The following is a 13,192-nucleotide window of genomic DNA, read 5'->3' on the forward strand; positions in this document are numbered from 1 at the left end:
CTTAACTAGCCCTACATTTCAAATTAAATCAAATAATTCCCTACAAACCTCACTACTCCCATCACCCTTGAGCTCAATTTCGAGTCTTATAGCAAAGGGTCTGAATACTTACATAAATAAGGTATTTCTGTTTTTTATTATTCTGTCTTGCCATAGAGATCCGGCATTTACAAAATTACACTGATAGGCCCAAGGCAGGTGCTATAGTAATCAACTGAAATTCCAAACTTTGAACAAGCATATCTCCTGTCCTGTTTGAGCTTGAATTGTTGTCACTAATTGGCCCAAGGGGGGGCATCATTCATGGGGGACAACATGTTTACTGTTGCCTTGTTTAGTTCTTAGCATACACTACACTTCCACACCTCATCCCTATCGGGCAGTGGCAACCGGACCACCACCAGGCGCTGCCAGGCCTGATGTGTTGGGGAACGCCAATCAGGTGGCAGGAGCCTCTCGGCCTGGTGGCCTGCCAGTGTTTGTTTGTGGTTAAATGTTTTGTTTTGGCATGCCAGTTTTGTAACAAATACAAATTAGACCAATCATTATTGGTCACCATATTTGAACGTCATTGCTTGGGGTGGCCGACGAGAGCGTCAAGACCGATCTGGCCCTGGATCCAGGTATGTTTGCTGTCTCCTGAGTACACCCACATACAACATGGTCCGCTTACTTCTCACATTAATGCACACATTTAATCAGGTTACAGATCATTCAGTCAGGCCTAGGACCCCAAGACTTAGCGAGTATAGCAACATCAGTAGGCTAGGTCATGGGGTAGAGACCTGACAAAGACCATTCCCCTGGTCTTCCAGATTGGGGGTTGTGCGCAAAACATGGTTACAGAAACCTCAACAGACTATGTATGCACTGATGAGGCCCTTTGCGCCACTAGAAGCTAAAAGGAATACGTCGTCATAATTATTGTTGAATAACTGATTTTCATATCAGCATTTGGAAACTTCTTGTCCTTCTCACAAATAAGTGCATTTTATCATGTTTGTATCATGTTTGTAATATACTTATATGGTACATTTTTCCATTGGTTGATCTGTTCAAAAGTACTACACAGAATTGAAAAAAGGTGTGCATCAATGAAACAACATTGATTGTTTTGCAATGACAGACTTTTATTAATTAATGAGGGAAGCTTTCCATTTTCTTTCTATTTTCATCTATGGAGTAAAGTTGGCTAAGTGGAATGACGATCATGCTGCTATTCACCCAGTCTCTCCACTTTCCTCCGGTTCACTCTTCTTAGTCGTTTGACAGCTTCAGAAAGCATCTTCTTATTTTGAGATTGCTCCCTCCTCATTCTCTCAATTTTATTCTTCAGTTTCAGGTTTTCCCAGTAGAGGTCCTTAGGAAAACATAGAGAAACATAAAAATACAAATTCAGAATATGCATTGCAGCATCTATAAAATCTATATTTTTCACTGGCAGAAAGATATGATCACGAAGTCCCCAGCTTACATTTCCTTCCCTCACCACCTAATTTTACAATGTAGCTCAGACCAAATGCATATGAGGTGAGCTGCAGTGTTAACATTTTAAACCATGACTGCTACTACATGGGAAGGATATCTTTACCACTTGGCTCTGGTTGTTATTCACAGAGTCGCTCTGTAGGTGAAAACACCTCTCTTGGAGAATCAGAAGATGACAGGCTTCCTCCAAAGCATGCTGGGTAGCACTGATGGTTGACGAGAAATGCTTGATGAACTTCAGGTCCACCTGAATCGGAGGGACATCAAACAGCACCAGTGTGAGATGAAATTATGGAAGGAAAACTGAGTAGTGCTTTTATCACATTTGCATACATTCATCGTAAACATAACATCTCAACTATATAGTGGTTTGGGGATTATAATAATCACAATATTGAAGCCTGTGGTATTTCAATTTCCACCTAGGGATCACAAAAAATTCAAATTCCGGAAGACTCACTGCTGACTGTGACTCGGGATGGGAGTTGTTGTGTAGTGATCTTATTGGTCAGTGTCTTCCCTTCTGATATTAGTCTCTGCAGGTGATGTAATTGTCTTCCTGGCCAGTGACATGAGGGCTCTTGTCATAGACCCACAGTTGGGATAAACTACTGTTCAGTAAGGATGTGGCTGAGTCGTCCATGCTGGAGTAATGGCTGCTTTGAGAAAGGTTGTCCTTCTTGGCATGATCTCTTCTACCTGATGTAACAATAAAAACAGTGGTGATAAAGTCACTGAAATTAGTTGAATTTTATATTCAAGTCAACTAAGGTTTTGCCTTTCCTAAGCGGAAACGTGCAGTATCTTTGACTTGATTACTAAAATGTTACATTTCTGTACACTTCATGGTGATATGAGGGTCATCAAAGCCATTTCAATGGAGCTTCGACTGAAAATATGCTGGCATTTCTTTTTACCCCATCATCATACTTAATGATCACTTAGACATTTCACAGTTCTTACTTGTACCTGAAGGACTGCTCCTGTTTGAATGCCTGGACGCACCACACGCCACATAGTTGATATTGATGATTTTTGGACGGCACTCGGGCCAACCAGAATGCTCAGGGAGTTTCTCCTCTGTGGCTTTAGTCTGTGTCGTGTACTTATCGGCAAGCTGTCCTCTGATTTGCTGGATCTCAGAGAGGAGTTGATTTAGCTTGGGGTTGTCCTGGAGAACGCCTCCAAACTCTGTTGCTGGGTAAGAGAGTAGCCAATGTCACTCAACAGAATCAATGTCACATCTATCAAGAATAACTATATATGGAGAGAGAAAGTGAGGGACCGTCTTGTATACAGTACCAGTGGCGTTGACTGCAGCAGTCCTCATCTGCTTGGACCCCTGCATCTCCACACACAATGACTTGAGGAGCTCATGGCAGTTGGTGAGCTGTTTTTGATAGGCATCGATCTCTCCCTTCAACCTGTGAAATAAACTCACATCAAGTCTTCTATTTTGACTGTCGACATCTAACTCAATCCGCCTGATAGCCAGTATTTGTGTTTTAGCTTTCGCCATATCCTCTGCATTTACGTTGTCAAGCCAAATAAGCTCTGCCTCAGGCTATAATTCAATGGATTACTAACAGCCAAGGCTGGGATGAAGGAGTCTGGAGATTGGACGCTATTTCCTATACTTATTTCCTCCTACCTGTCTATTTCTTTCCGTGTGGAGCTGAGTGAGCCCTCCAGGCTCCTGTTGTCCTCAGAGCGTGCAAGCCCCTCTGTCAGCCTCTCTCTCTCCTCCCTCAGCGCTCCACTCTCTCTCGCTCCACTCTCAACTACAGCCTCATTCAGTCTCTCTGTCTCAGCATGCACACATGGACATCAGGACAAAAGCATGTACAGTAACAGTTCACTCCTGATTATTCCCTCCGAACAGTCACGCAGTTAAAGTGTGTTCACCACCACTTGACTAACTAGGTTGTAAAATAATTTGTTTTCGTGTAACTCTTCCATTGATATTAATGCATGATTTACGTGAAAGTTAAGCGTGCATTATGATTCGGCCCTAATTAAATAAATTATTAACCCTATGTCTGACTGACCTGGGTGGTTCTGCCTCATCTCTGTCCCTGCCTCCTGAGCTCCTGTCTGGGCTGCTGCCTGCTGGGCCCTATGGTTCTCCAGTTGCTCATGGAGCCTCCCGTTGGCCTGGGTTATCTCCTCCAGCCTCTGTCTCAGCCTCAGGATCTCCTGCTGCTGCTCCTCCATTCCTTCCTCCATTGTGAGTAAGGTAGAGGGAGTGAAACTGCATCCATCGCCTCCCTCTCTCTGAGCCATTATGGCTCTGCACAGGTCCAGCTGGCTGTGCAGGGTCTTGTTGAGTCTCTCGCTAGCCCTCAGTCTGTCCAGCAGACTGCCATTCTCCTGCTGCAGGAGCTGGAGACACCTCTCACACCTAGTCGGGCCAGCCTTAGCAGGAGGAACTGAGAGGAGGGCGGAGGTCAGAGTGAAACAGAAAATAAGAGAGAGGTAGGAAGAAAGGAAAAGAGGAATGAGAGTGTAAGGAGGTCTTTATGAGTCTGCCACAATTACATACTTCAGCTACAGACAGTCCCAGACCACAGACAGACCGCTTACACTCACCTTCACTGTTCTCTCGGATGGTGTGTTTGTCAGGGTCCAGAGTCTCTCTCTGCCACAGATTACTTCTACCCCTCTCCCTCTGGACTGCAAGCTGCTTTAGGCCCTGATCAAAAACCCACAGTAAGACAAGTGTAGGAAATTAGAAATTGGAACTTCAGTTTACTTCCTGAATTTATTGAATTACAACGGAAATTAACCCAGTCCTGATAGTCACATCTACAGTACCTTGATGACCTGCTCCCTCTCAGTCAGGAGTTGTTTGAGTTCAGAGACCTGAGTCTGTGCTGTGGATAGCTGCTCCTGCCTCTTTCCCATAGTCCTTAAGCTCCAGCGTGTGCTTGGCCAGAATCTGGCTGTGATGTTCTCTCAGCTTCTTCAAAGAGAAAATATAAATTTGTTTCTGGCAGCCTTGTCTCAACGTCTGTGGTTAAAGGAAAGAGAGGAGACAGACAATTTTGGCCACAGGTAGTGTACTATTATGCATAGGGAATAGGGTGACATTTGAGATGCACACCTACAGTGGGGAGAACAAGTATTTGATACTTGTTCTCCCCACCTACAGGAAACATATGATCTCTGTAATTGCAAACAAAGGTTTCTGTACCAAATATTAAGTTCTGCTTTTCTGATGTATCAAATACTTATGTCATGCAATAAAATGCAAATTAATTACTTAAAAATCATACAATGTGATTTTCTGGATTTTTGTTTTAGATTCCGTCTCTCACAGTTGAAGTGTACCTATGATAAAAATTACAGACCTCTACATGCTTTGTAAGTAGGAAAACCTGCAAAATCGGCAGTGTATCAAATACTTGTTCTCCCCACTGTATCTGTGGCTCTGGCGGAACCTATTCTCTTTACCTTGAACATCTGTTCATTGACAGTGATGTAAGACATAAGCTTCTCTACTGTGAGTTTGTAGTTTGTCAGCTGCCTCGCCTTGTCTGCTGTGTTCTGCATGAACAGGACGTCCTTCTCTTTTAACATCTGATCCAGTTGCCCCAGCTTCCTACTGCTGTCCTCAGTGTAGCTCTGTAGTTTCCGTTCTGCCAGTTGATTTTCTATTAACAGTTTGTCCTTATCGTCAATGGTTTGAGCCAAAATGTCAGTCTCCTTGAGTCTCTGTTCCAGCTGCTCCACCTTCCTGTCACTGTCCTCTACTTGACCCTGTAGTTTCCTGTCTGTGAGTTGATTGTCCTGCAGCTGTTTGTCAGAGATTTGAGCCAAAATGTCCTCAGTTTCCTTGAGTTTCTCCTCCAGCTGCTCCAATTTCCTGTTGCTGTCCTCAGCTTCACCTTGCAGTTTCTCAATTTCAAGTTGATGGTCTGTCAGCTGTGTCTCCTTTTCCTGGGTTGTCTGAACCAAAATGGCTTCTGTCTCTTTGAGCCTCTGTTCCAGTTTCTCCAGCTCTTTGTTGCTATCCTCAGTCTGGCTATGCAACCGGCCAACCTTGATCTGGGGAGAGAGATGTGAAAAACAGTCCAGAAATAGGTTGATTAATTTCACAACATTTTACTTGACATTTCACCAGAAATGAAATTGTTAAATGGAAATTACATAAGAATGACCAAATAATGACTTGGATTGTCACTCTACCTCTGATTTCCTGTTGACCACCTCCTGTAGCTGGGAGATGATAAAGTTTTTCTCCTGGAGCTCCTGGTCCAAACCCTTCATCACAGACTCTAAAGACTACAGGAAAGTGACAGGAAATTATATTTAATGTTCTATCACTTAGCACCATATATATTGCAGTAGGTTGAGTAGCTGTATCATCAACTAAATTAGTGGCATATTATAGTAGACCATGGGTCTCCACTCCACCGCAATCACTTGAGAGTTATGCACATACAAAAAGTCCATATAGACTAGGGGTGTCAAACATACGGATCCAGCCCGTGAGGGGATCCAATCCGTCCCGCGGGTGGTTTGAGTAAAAATAAAATATATAAAAAACTGGATAATGGACCTACATTTATGATTTCTTGACTGTGTCCAGCTTGCTAATAATCACTGAAATGAAAGCTAGACAGTCTAAAAATTATGGATAGAGGACTATCTTTAGCATATTTTGACAGTGAGGAAATAATAACACATTTTCAGTGCAGCCCTCCAGACCTCGTTGAAGACCGAATGCAGTCCCCGGGGCAACATTTATTTGGCACCCCTGATATAAACATAGTTACAAAATAACAGCTTCCTAGGTTTGAGACCCGTAGTCTATGTGACTCTTGTATGAGGAAATACATTCCTTATAGATTTGCTCTAAAAGGCGTTTAAGGGATACTTCGGGATTTTACGTTAAAGGGATTATTTGGCAATGAAGCCCTTTATCTAGTCAGATTAACTCATGGATACCATTTTATGTCCCTACATCCAGTGTGAAGGAAGTTAGAGGTCGTTTTGCGAATCAATGCTAACTAGCGTTAGCGCAATGACTGGAAAACTATGGTAACAGCTAGCATGCAATGACTGGAAGTCTATGCTAGCTGTTACCACAGATAGAACAATGAGCCAGATGTTTCATCGGATGTATAAATCTGAACCATCCGGCTGGCATTTCCACTCACCACCAAATATGGTGATGAGAGGAAGCTCAGTGGCTGGCAGTGGGAGAAGATGAAGCGAGATGGATTTTGTCCGACATTCTGCTAATTTTCTCATCGATTAAACATTTGGTCTCAATACAGTTTTCTATTCCCAAAATTAGAATCTGTTACGAACATAGTGGACTAAGATTTGTAGACTTTATCCTTTGCCAAAGTTTTAAAATGTTTTTGTTGTTTACAAGGATTGCACATGTGCACTTCACAGAGTAGGTGTTCCCTAACGGAAATATGCAAATACATGCTAGAACACGCCAATAGGATCTCGCTAGTTCATGCTTGGCTCTGCCTACCTCCTTGCTTGTTCTATGATTAATTTGCTCCCATTGGAAACGACGGGCTATCGTCTATCTTGGGTTAGTTAAACAAATATTTGCTGTTACCATAGACTTTCAGTCATTGCGCTAACGCTAGTTAGTAATTGCACTACCACTAGTTAGCAACTCCCTTCAAACTGCACTCAGAGATGGTATCCACAAATTCATCTGGCTCTGGGGATGTAGATAAAGGGCTTCATTGCTAAAATCCCAAAGTATCCCTTTAAGAGGTTTTATGTTACCTTTAGCATTGATACTAATAATAAAATACGCTATTTAGCAGACACTTTTATTCAAAGCGACTTACAGTCATGCGTGCATACATTTTATGTATGGGTGGTCCCGGGGATTGAACCCACTACCTTGGCGTTACAAGCGCTGTGCTCTACCAGCTGAGCTACAGAGAACCACCTGATACTGATGGCAGACTGGAGCTCTTCTACTGTGAGTTGGTGATCAGTCAGCTGTCTCTGCTTATCTGCATTGAATTGAGCCAAAATGTCCTCCGTCTCTCTGTCTCTGTTCCAGTCGTTCTAGCTCCCTGTTGCTTTCTTCTGTCTGGCTATGGAACTGACCAGCCATGACCTGAAGAGATATTACTGAAAATATGAGAGAAACTCTGAATGAGTTTAAGCTTAAAGAGGTAGTTAATTTTTGTTTTTTTAGCTCATTTTTTACTTCTCTAGGGTGTTGTTTCCTCCAAACCATTTTTACATTCGCTAGCTGTTTATTTAGCAACATCCAGAATCTCCTGGCTTGCATTTTTGGAGAATATAGCAATTCAAGTGGATGGTGGATTGTGTCAGTTAGCTCTGCATTCAAATGCATATGTGTCCTCCTGTACCTCAATGTCCTTGTCCTTTGTGTCCAGAGCATCCTGCAGGTGTGCAATGGCCTTGTCCTTGTCTTGTAGTGTCTGGGACAGGCTCTTCTCCAGTTCCTGCTTGGTTCCCTGCAGGCGCTCAAACACACCCCTGGTCTGATCCATTTCCACCTCTCGCTCTGGCGTCAGAGCACCCACACTCTGCTCAACTCAACACATTGTATTATTAACATTAATAACATACAACATCAAAAAATAAAGACGAATGAATATGATATATCAATTCGTTATGATATATCACAGGGGAGATAGTATCACCAGAGGGGCAGGCAAGTGAGGCAAACATACATTTATCAGATGTTGACAGCAAGACAGCTGGTCGTTCCTATCTTGCAGATCGGTTAGCTTCTGCAGCAGTAGAGACAGCTTTGAAGAGCTGTAATTTCCTTTCCCTTTAATGGCAGTGAGGATTTCATCCTTGGCTCGCTAAGAAAATATAGGGACTTTCTTATCCATTAACAAACACAATCAATATGTGGTTAAGTACTGGAATCACCACAAGGAAATAACAGTATGCATTGAGGCCAAGTATTGTATGTTTATAGCTATTAGCATCTTGGATGTGGGACAGGAGCTTTCGATCTATTCTATTTATAACAAAAAACAAAGGTATGGAATCTTACAATGAGCAAAAGCCCAATGAAAGTGTATGTGACTTTGGGAGAATCTCAATTGCATACATGCATCCTCTCTCCTTTCCTCCTTCTAAAAACCCATTGGATGAGAAAGCCAGAGGTCCCGCCCCTCTGATCTTCTCCTCCAATGGGTGTTGAGATGGAGGCGAGGAGAGAGGACGCGAGGAGTATGTAATAAGCCCTTTTCACGATGACGTCATCTAACTTCCGCCTTTCCGCGTAGCAGGTTAACTTCACTTCCGTTCGCCCGTAACCTGAGACTTCTCTTCTGAGGTACGTTTAAGTTAAATTAGTAAAGTTAAGAGTAATAATGTTTACGTATATGCAATGGTTTGTAACTTGCTAACGTTATTGTTAATTCATAATTGTTCACTGCCTTAGTTACTTAAAAGTGGGCTAACGTTAGCTAACAACAACTTAGTACCAGATACCGATAACGTTAAAAGGTAGCGTTACATTGCTGCCTGGCTGTAATGTAACAAGTTTACTTAGCTAGCTATCTAACCCTTTGTTAGGCAGTTAGTTTATTCATGAATGTATAGTAACTCACCTATTCAAATACTGTTGTGCATGATAGCTAGATAAATATTGATTCCTGGTCAAAGCTGAATGTTAATTTAGCTGTTTCTTTTCTCCCGGTGTCTGTATCGCAACAGTATCCCATCCAACACCGAAGCATGGCACAATCTTCGAGAAGATGCTATTGCAGTGTACCATTTTGTTCAAACAACAAACAGAAATTCCCGTATCTTCCCGTAAAAATCTCCTCAGCTCAGCAGGGAGGACACTCTTAAGACCCAGGCCATCGCCCGGCTGAGGATTTTAGTCGAGAGGGCCATACGGAGGGTGAAGGAGTACCATATCTGGGATGGGCTTGTTCCTCTTTCCACAGTGGGTTCAGTGAATCAGCTGTGGGCCATCTGCTGCCTCATGTCGAACTATCAGGGACCTCTTGACATTAAAGGAGACAAACCAGTCTGATGTTTTTGTCAACTGGAAGTTGTATATTTCCTGAGTAAGCTAGATGGGCTGTAAATAGAAGTACTTTTATATTACTGTATTGTATGTACAAAAAAATGTAAATATGAATTAACTTTGTTGGTAATTTAATTGATCTAATGTTATACTGTATGTTTTTGTTAAGGGTAATAACTTTTTCATAGCTATTAATGAACCTAATGTGATATATTGTAAAAATATCCAACTATTAACCATGTTATGTGCTTATGTGTCATGGCACTGATGGAACTATTAAATATATGTTTGCAAGCAACTGCTTCCAATCCTTTTTGATTTTGGTAAGAGCATTTACAACATCGCAATCCTTTTCAAAATTTGTATTTCAATACATAGATATACAGTATATAACACAATTAAGTTCATTTGCAGTTAAAGAAAAACATGTCGACATTTACATCACAATCCTTTTCAAAATGTGTGTTTCAGTACATAGGAGATATACAGTATATGACAAGTTAATTTGCAGTTAAAGAAAAAAATGTCAAAGGTTCACCTTCCACATTTACCTTAACACTATTTACACATAAAATTCTGCCTTATGTTTTATAACTTAAGAAGACATCCATGTAGATGTTATAATAGAAATGATCAAGCTTCTGTCGCATTGAGTGGATAATCTCCTCATCCCTAAAGATTCTCTCAACTGTGAAGTCAGTGCGGGTATCTGTAATGAAGTCACACCACTGAAGTCCGCTTAAGGCGAGTTGGCCTTGAACCTGATAGTAGTATTTGTGGCTCTTCTTAAGGCAGGCCTGGCCTTTAACTGTGATCAGGTGTTTAACTTGGGTAACATTTTCAACATCGCAACTCTTAACCTCAGCAAGACCAAATGGTGGTGCTTCTGTTGGGCAGAAGACTTTAGCATCCGGGCTGGCTGCAAGGTGAGGTGAATCAGGGTGGATGATGACCCCGCATTGTTTCAGAGAGACATCACAAAAATCAGAATATTGCCTCAGTATCTCAGGTTCCAGATCCAACCCTCTTCTCATAGCAGCTGTCTGAGGAGTTCCTCTCAGAATGCGGGTTGCCAAAGCCTTGGCAGACAACTCCCCACGAACATGGCATATTTCACGGAATCTGCTGGCTGTCAGTCGGGGTTTGCGTACCTGGCTCCACAGCTGGCATTCTGACTGCATTCTTGTTTCTGCTTCAATAGCAGCAGACATCTCCTCTGACACAATCAGGCTGTCCAAATGACATTGTTGTATGTAGTTGGGCTCAAAATCAATGGGAAATTTAAAGTTGTAACCTTCAATAGGCAACTGAGGAAACTCACTGGCACCAGGGTGTTTAATAATATCTCTACTTAATTCTAGAGGGCACTGGTAAGAAAGCACAGACCCAAATGGCACAGGGCCAAATTTAGAGTCCACCAAATTAAGGCCCTCAAGCCCGTGCAGCAATTTGCAAATCCCTGGTTGTGGACGGATGTCTTTCAGTTTCTCAGCACTGGCCATGACGTGAGGATCCGGAATAGGCCCTGGCATGAAAGTGAGATATGTCAAGTTTAGATTTCATTAAATGCCACCTTATCTTTTTCACTAAAAAAGACAACCACACTCATCCAGTCTCGTACATGCTTCTAATACAAATAAAAAAATATCCACTGAAAGTCTATATAAAAAGTAACAAATAATAATCACTTTTATGTTTGTATTATTTTAGAAATGCACTAAAGTCTTTGTGCTCTAGTACAGGCGGGGGCTCATTCAGACTCACCATCATAGGCTCGGTACAGTGTGCACTTCACACCAGCTCTGACACTTGTTTTTTTCTTAGCCGCTGGTTTACACACCGCCATATCATTGGTGGCCTCTGGTACAATTCCCTGTGATATAATAATGATGAACAATACATTGTCAAAAGTCAATACAAACTGCAAAGTTCTGCATCAGTGTAACAAATAATGTCTGACCTGTGTCCTAGGCCGGTGCCAGGTCTGCAGTGCGCTGGTGCATGACAGAGGCAATGGCACTGTCTTAAAGCCCATGGTAACATAGTGAGCACTTTGAAAAAGAAGTGCTACTATGTGATTACATAGTGCTTTCCCAGCAGAGCAGGAACATGACATGTGATTGAGTACCACAGGAACCTCTGCAGAGTCTAGTGTAACCTGTTCATAGAGACATAACAATTAGTGCTGTACTTACAAAACATTTTTTTCTGCGTTTCATTATAAACTACTGTACACAATTTTCAAAACCCAATTTCTTTTTTTTAATTAAGAAAAAATTGGCTGTTCTGAAACCTTTGACAAGTAGTGCCAACACTTATCGAAAATTTGAACATTTTGAGTTATCACAGAATCTTTCCCAGTCTTTATTGCCGTCAACAACCCACATCGGTTTGTTAGAATTTCGTTGTGTATTAAGTTTAATGATACAAAATCAGAGCTCAGACTGAGAAACAAACTGATCCACAGTGGAACATTGTGGAATCATTCTTATTAAATCTGCAACTGCAGCAAAACACAACAAAAAGAAAACTTATCTATCTTAACCTATCTTATCATAATGTTAGAGAACTGTTTATCTGAGAAACCTGAAGCCGATGAGCCTCCTCATTTTTCTTCATGGACCTGTAACATCGCCCTCTCACTGTCACCTCACCGTTAACTACACTTGAGACTGTTTCAATACAGTGATTGGGAGAAAGGGCGCAGCATTAGCCATTAATACATTACTGACTCTTATCTTACGGTCGATACAAACAGCAGTAATATTAAAAAGAGGCTGCAAAACAGAAACTCGTCAGCTCATAACCTTCGCTAGCATAGGGCTAATTTAAGCTAAATAAAGATAAACACGTACCTTCATAATCAAACAGGTAACCTTCAACGAAGAACTTGTAGCCTTTATCAAGCTTCGATCTTGAAGTAAGGGACCACTTGTCAGCAAGTCGTTCTACGTCGTTAAGTCGTATTGGTGGCAGATGTGAAAGGGACTGGGTGAACTCCATAATGATGTGCTACTAGCTAAGCGTTCCTAAGCGACACCGGATGTAAACATAACCTGCATCGCGGCAGAACGGAAGTTGTCTGACGTCACGTGAAAAGGGCCTATTGAGATTCTCCCTGTGAATCTCACCTCAGAAGCCTCCTTCACTTCTTCAAGCTGCTGCTGTAACACTGACTCCTGCTGGTGACGAGTGGTAATCTCAGGGCATGTGGACACATGGCCCTGCTGAGAAAGAGAATGTTAAAATTGGTTCACTTTTACACTCCTGTGTAAGTTATCCTGTGAGTGAACATATGCATTGACAGTCCATGGACATTATATAATACCATACGTGTATGCTTTTTTATACAGTGCTTGATTCTGGCTTTTTGTAGGCCTAATACCTGTGGCAGTTTATATTTTTCCGGCATTGTGCAGTTGAGTGTCTTTACTGTGGCTTCCAGCTCCTTCAGTTTAATCTCATTCTCTGTTAGGAGGAAGTCTTTCTCTGAAATCTCTTTGTTGGACTGTTCCAAAGCATCCTGGAGCTCCTGGTAGACAGAGGAACATAAATGTATGTAAGTTACAGTACCTTAACAGATGGCATATAATAGTGATCTGCTTATCTATGCTGATAAAGCTGATCAGTTTATCAGTTCATCAATTTCATGTATTAAAAAAATATGTGAAGAATTAAACAAACATGTCACAGCAG

General features: G+C 41.8%; 1 protein-coding gene and 1 long non-coding RNA gene across 3 annotated transcripts; both read right to left on the reverse strand.

Moving 5' to 3' along the window:
* Window positions 1–1,129: 1,129 nt before the first annotated feature.
* Window positions 1,130–4,478, reverse strand: LOC121541590 (restin homolog). 2 transcript variants are annotated; one of them, XM_041850715.2, is made up of 9 exons: window positions 4,303–4,478; window positions 4,078–4,180; window positions 3,537–3,917; window positions 3,140–3,290; window positions 2,791–2,912; window positions 2,458–2,679; window positions 1,949–2,187; window positions 1,592–1,735; window positions 1,130–1,360 (listed from the first exon to the last, which is right to left on the reverse strand). In XM_041850715.2, the coding sequence occupies exons 1-7, from the start codon at window positions 4,390–4,392 to the stop codon at window positions 2,018–2,020; spliced, it is 1,239 nt and encodes a 412-aa protein (XP_041706649.1). In that variant the 5' UTR covers window positions 4,393–4,478; the 3' UTR covers window positions 1,130–1,360; window positions 1,592–1,735; window positions 1,949–2,017. The 2 variants fall into 2 exon arrangements, with proteins under 2 accessions (XP_041706649.1, XP_041706647.1); XM_041850713.2 differs by having other exon boundaries at window positions 2,458–2,685.
* A 2,896-nt stretch (window positions 4,479–7,374) lies between these two features.
* LOC121541142 lies at window positions 7,375–8,307 on the reverse strand. Its single transcript, XR_005995719.1, has 3 exons — window positions 8,175–8,307; window positions 7,848–8,027; window positions 7,375–7,602 (listed from the first exon to the last, which is right to left on the reverse strand). It is a non-coding gene; the product is annotated as an uncharacterized LOC121541142 (long non-coding RNA).
* Window positions 8,308–13,192: the final 4,885 nt, after the last annotated feature.

This window comes from Coregonus clupeaformis, chromosome 27 (assembly GCF_020615455.1).
Source record: "Coregonus clupeaformis isolate EN_2021a chromosome 27, ASM2061545v1, whole genome shotgun sequence".
NCBI lineage: Eukaryota > Metazoa > Chordata > Actinopteri > Salmoniformes > Salmonidae > Coregonus > Coregonus clupeaformis.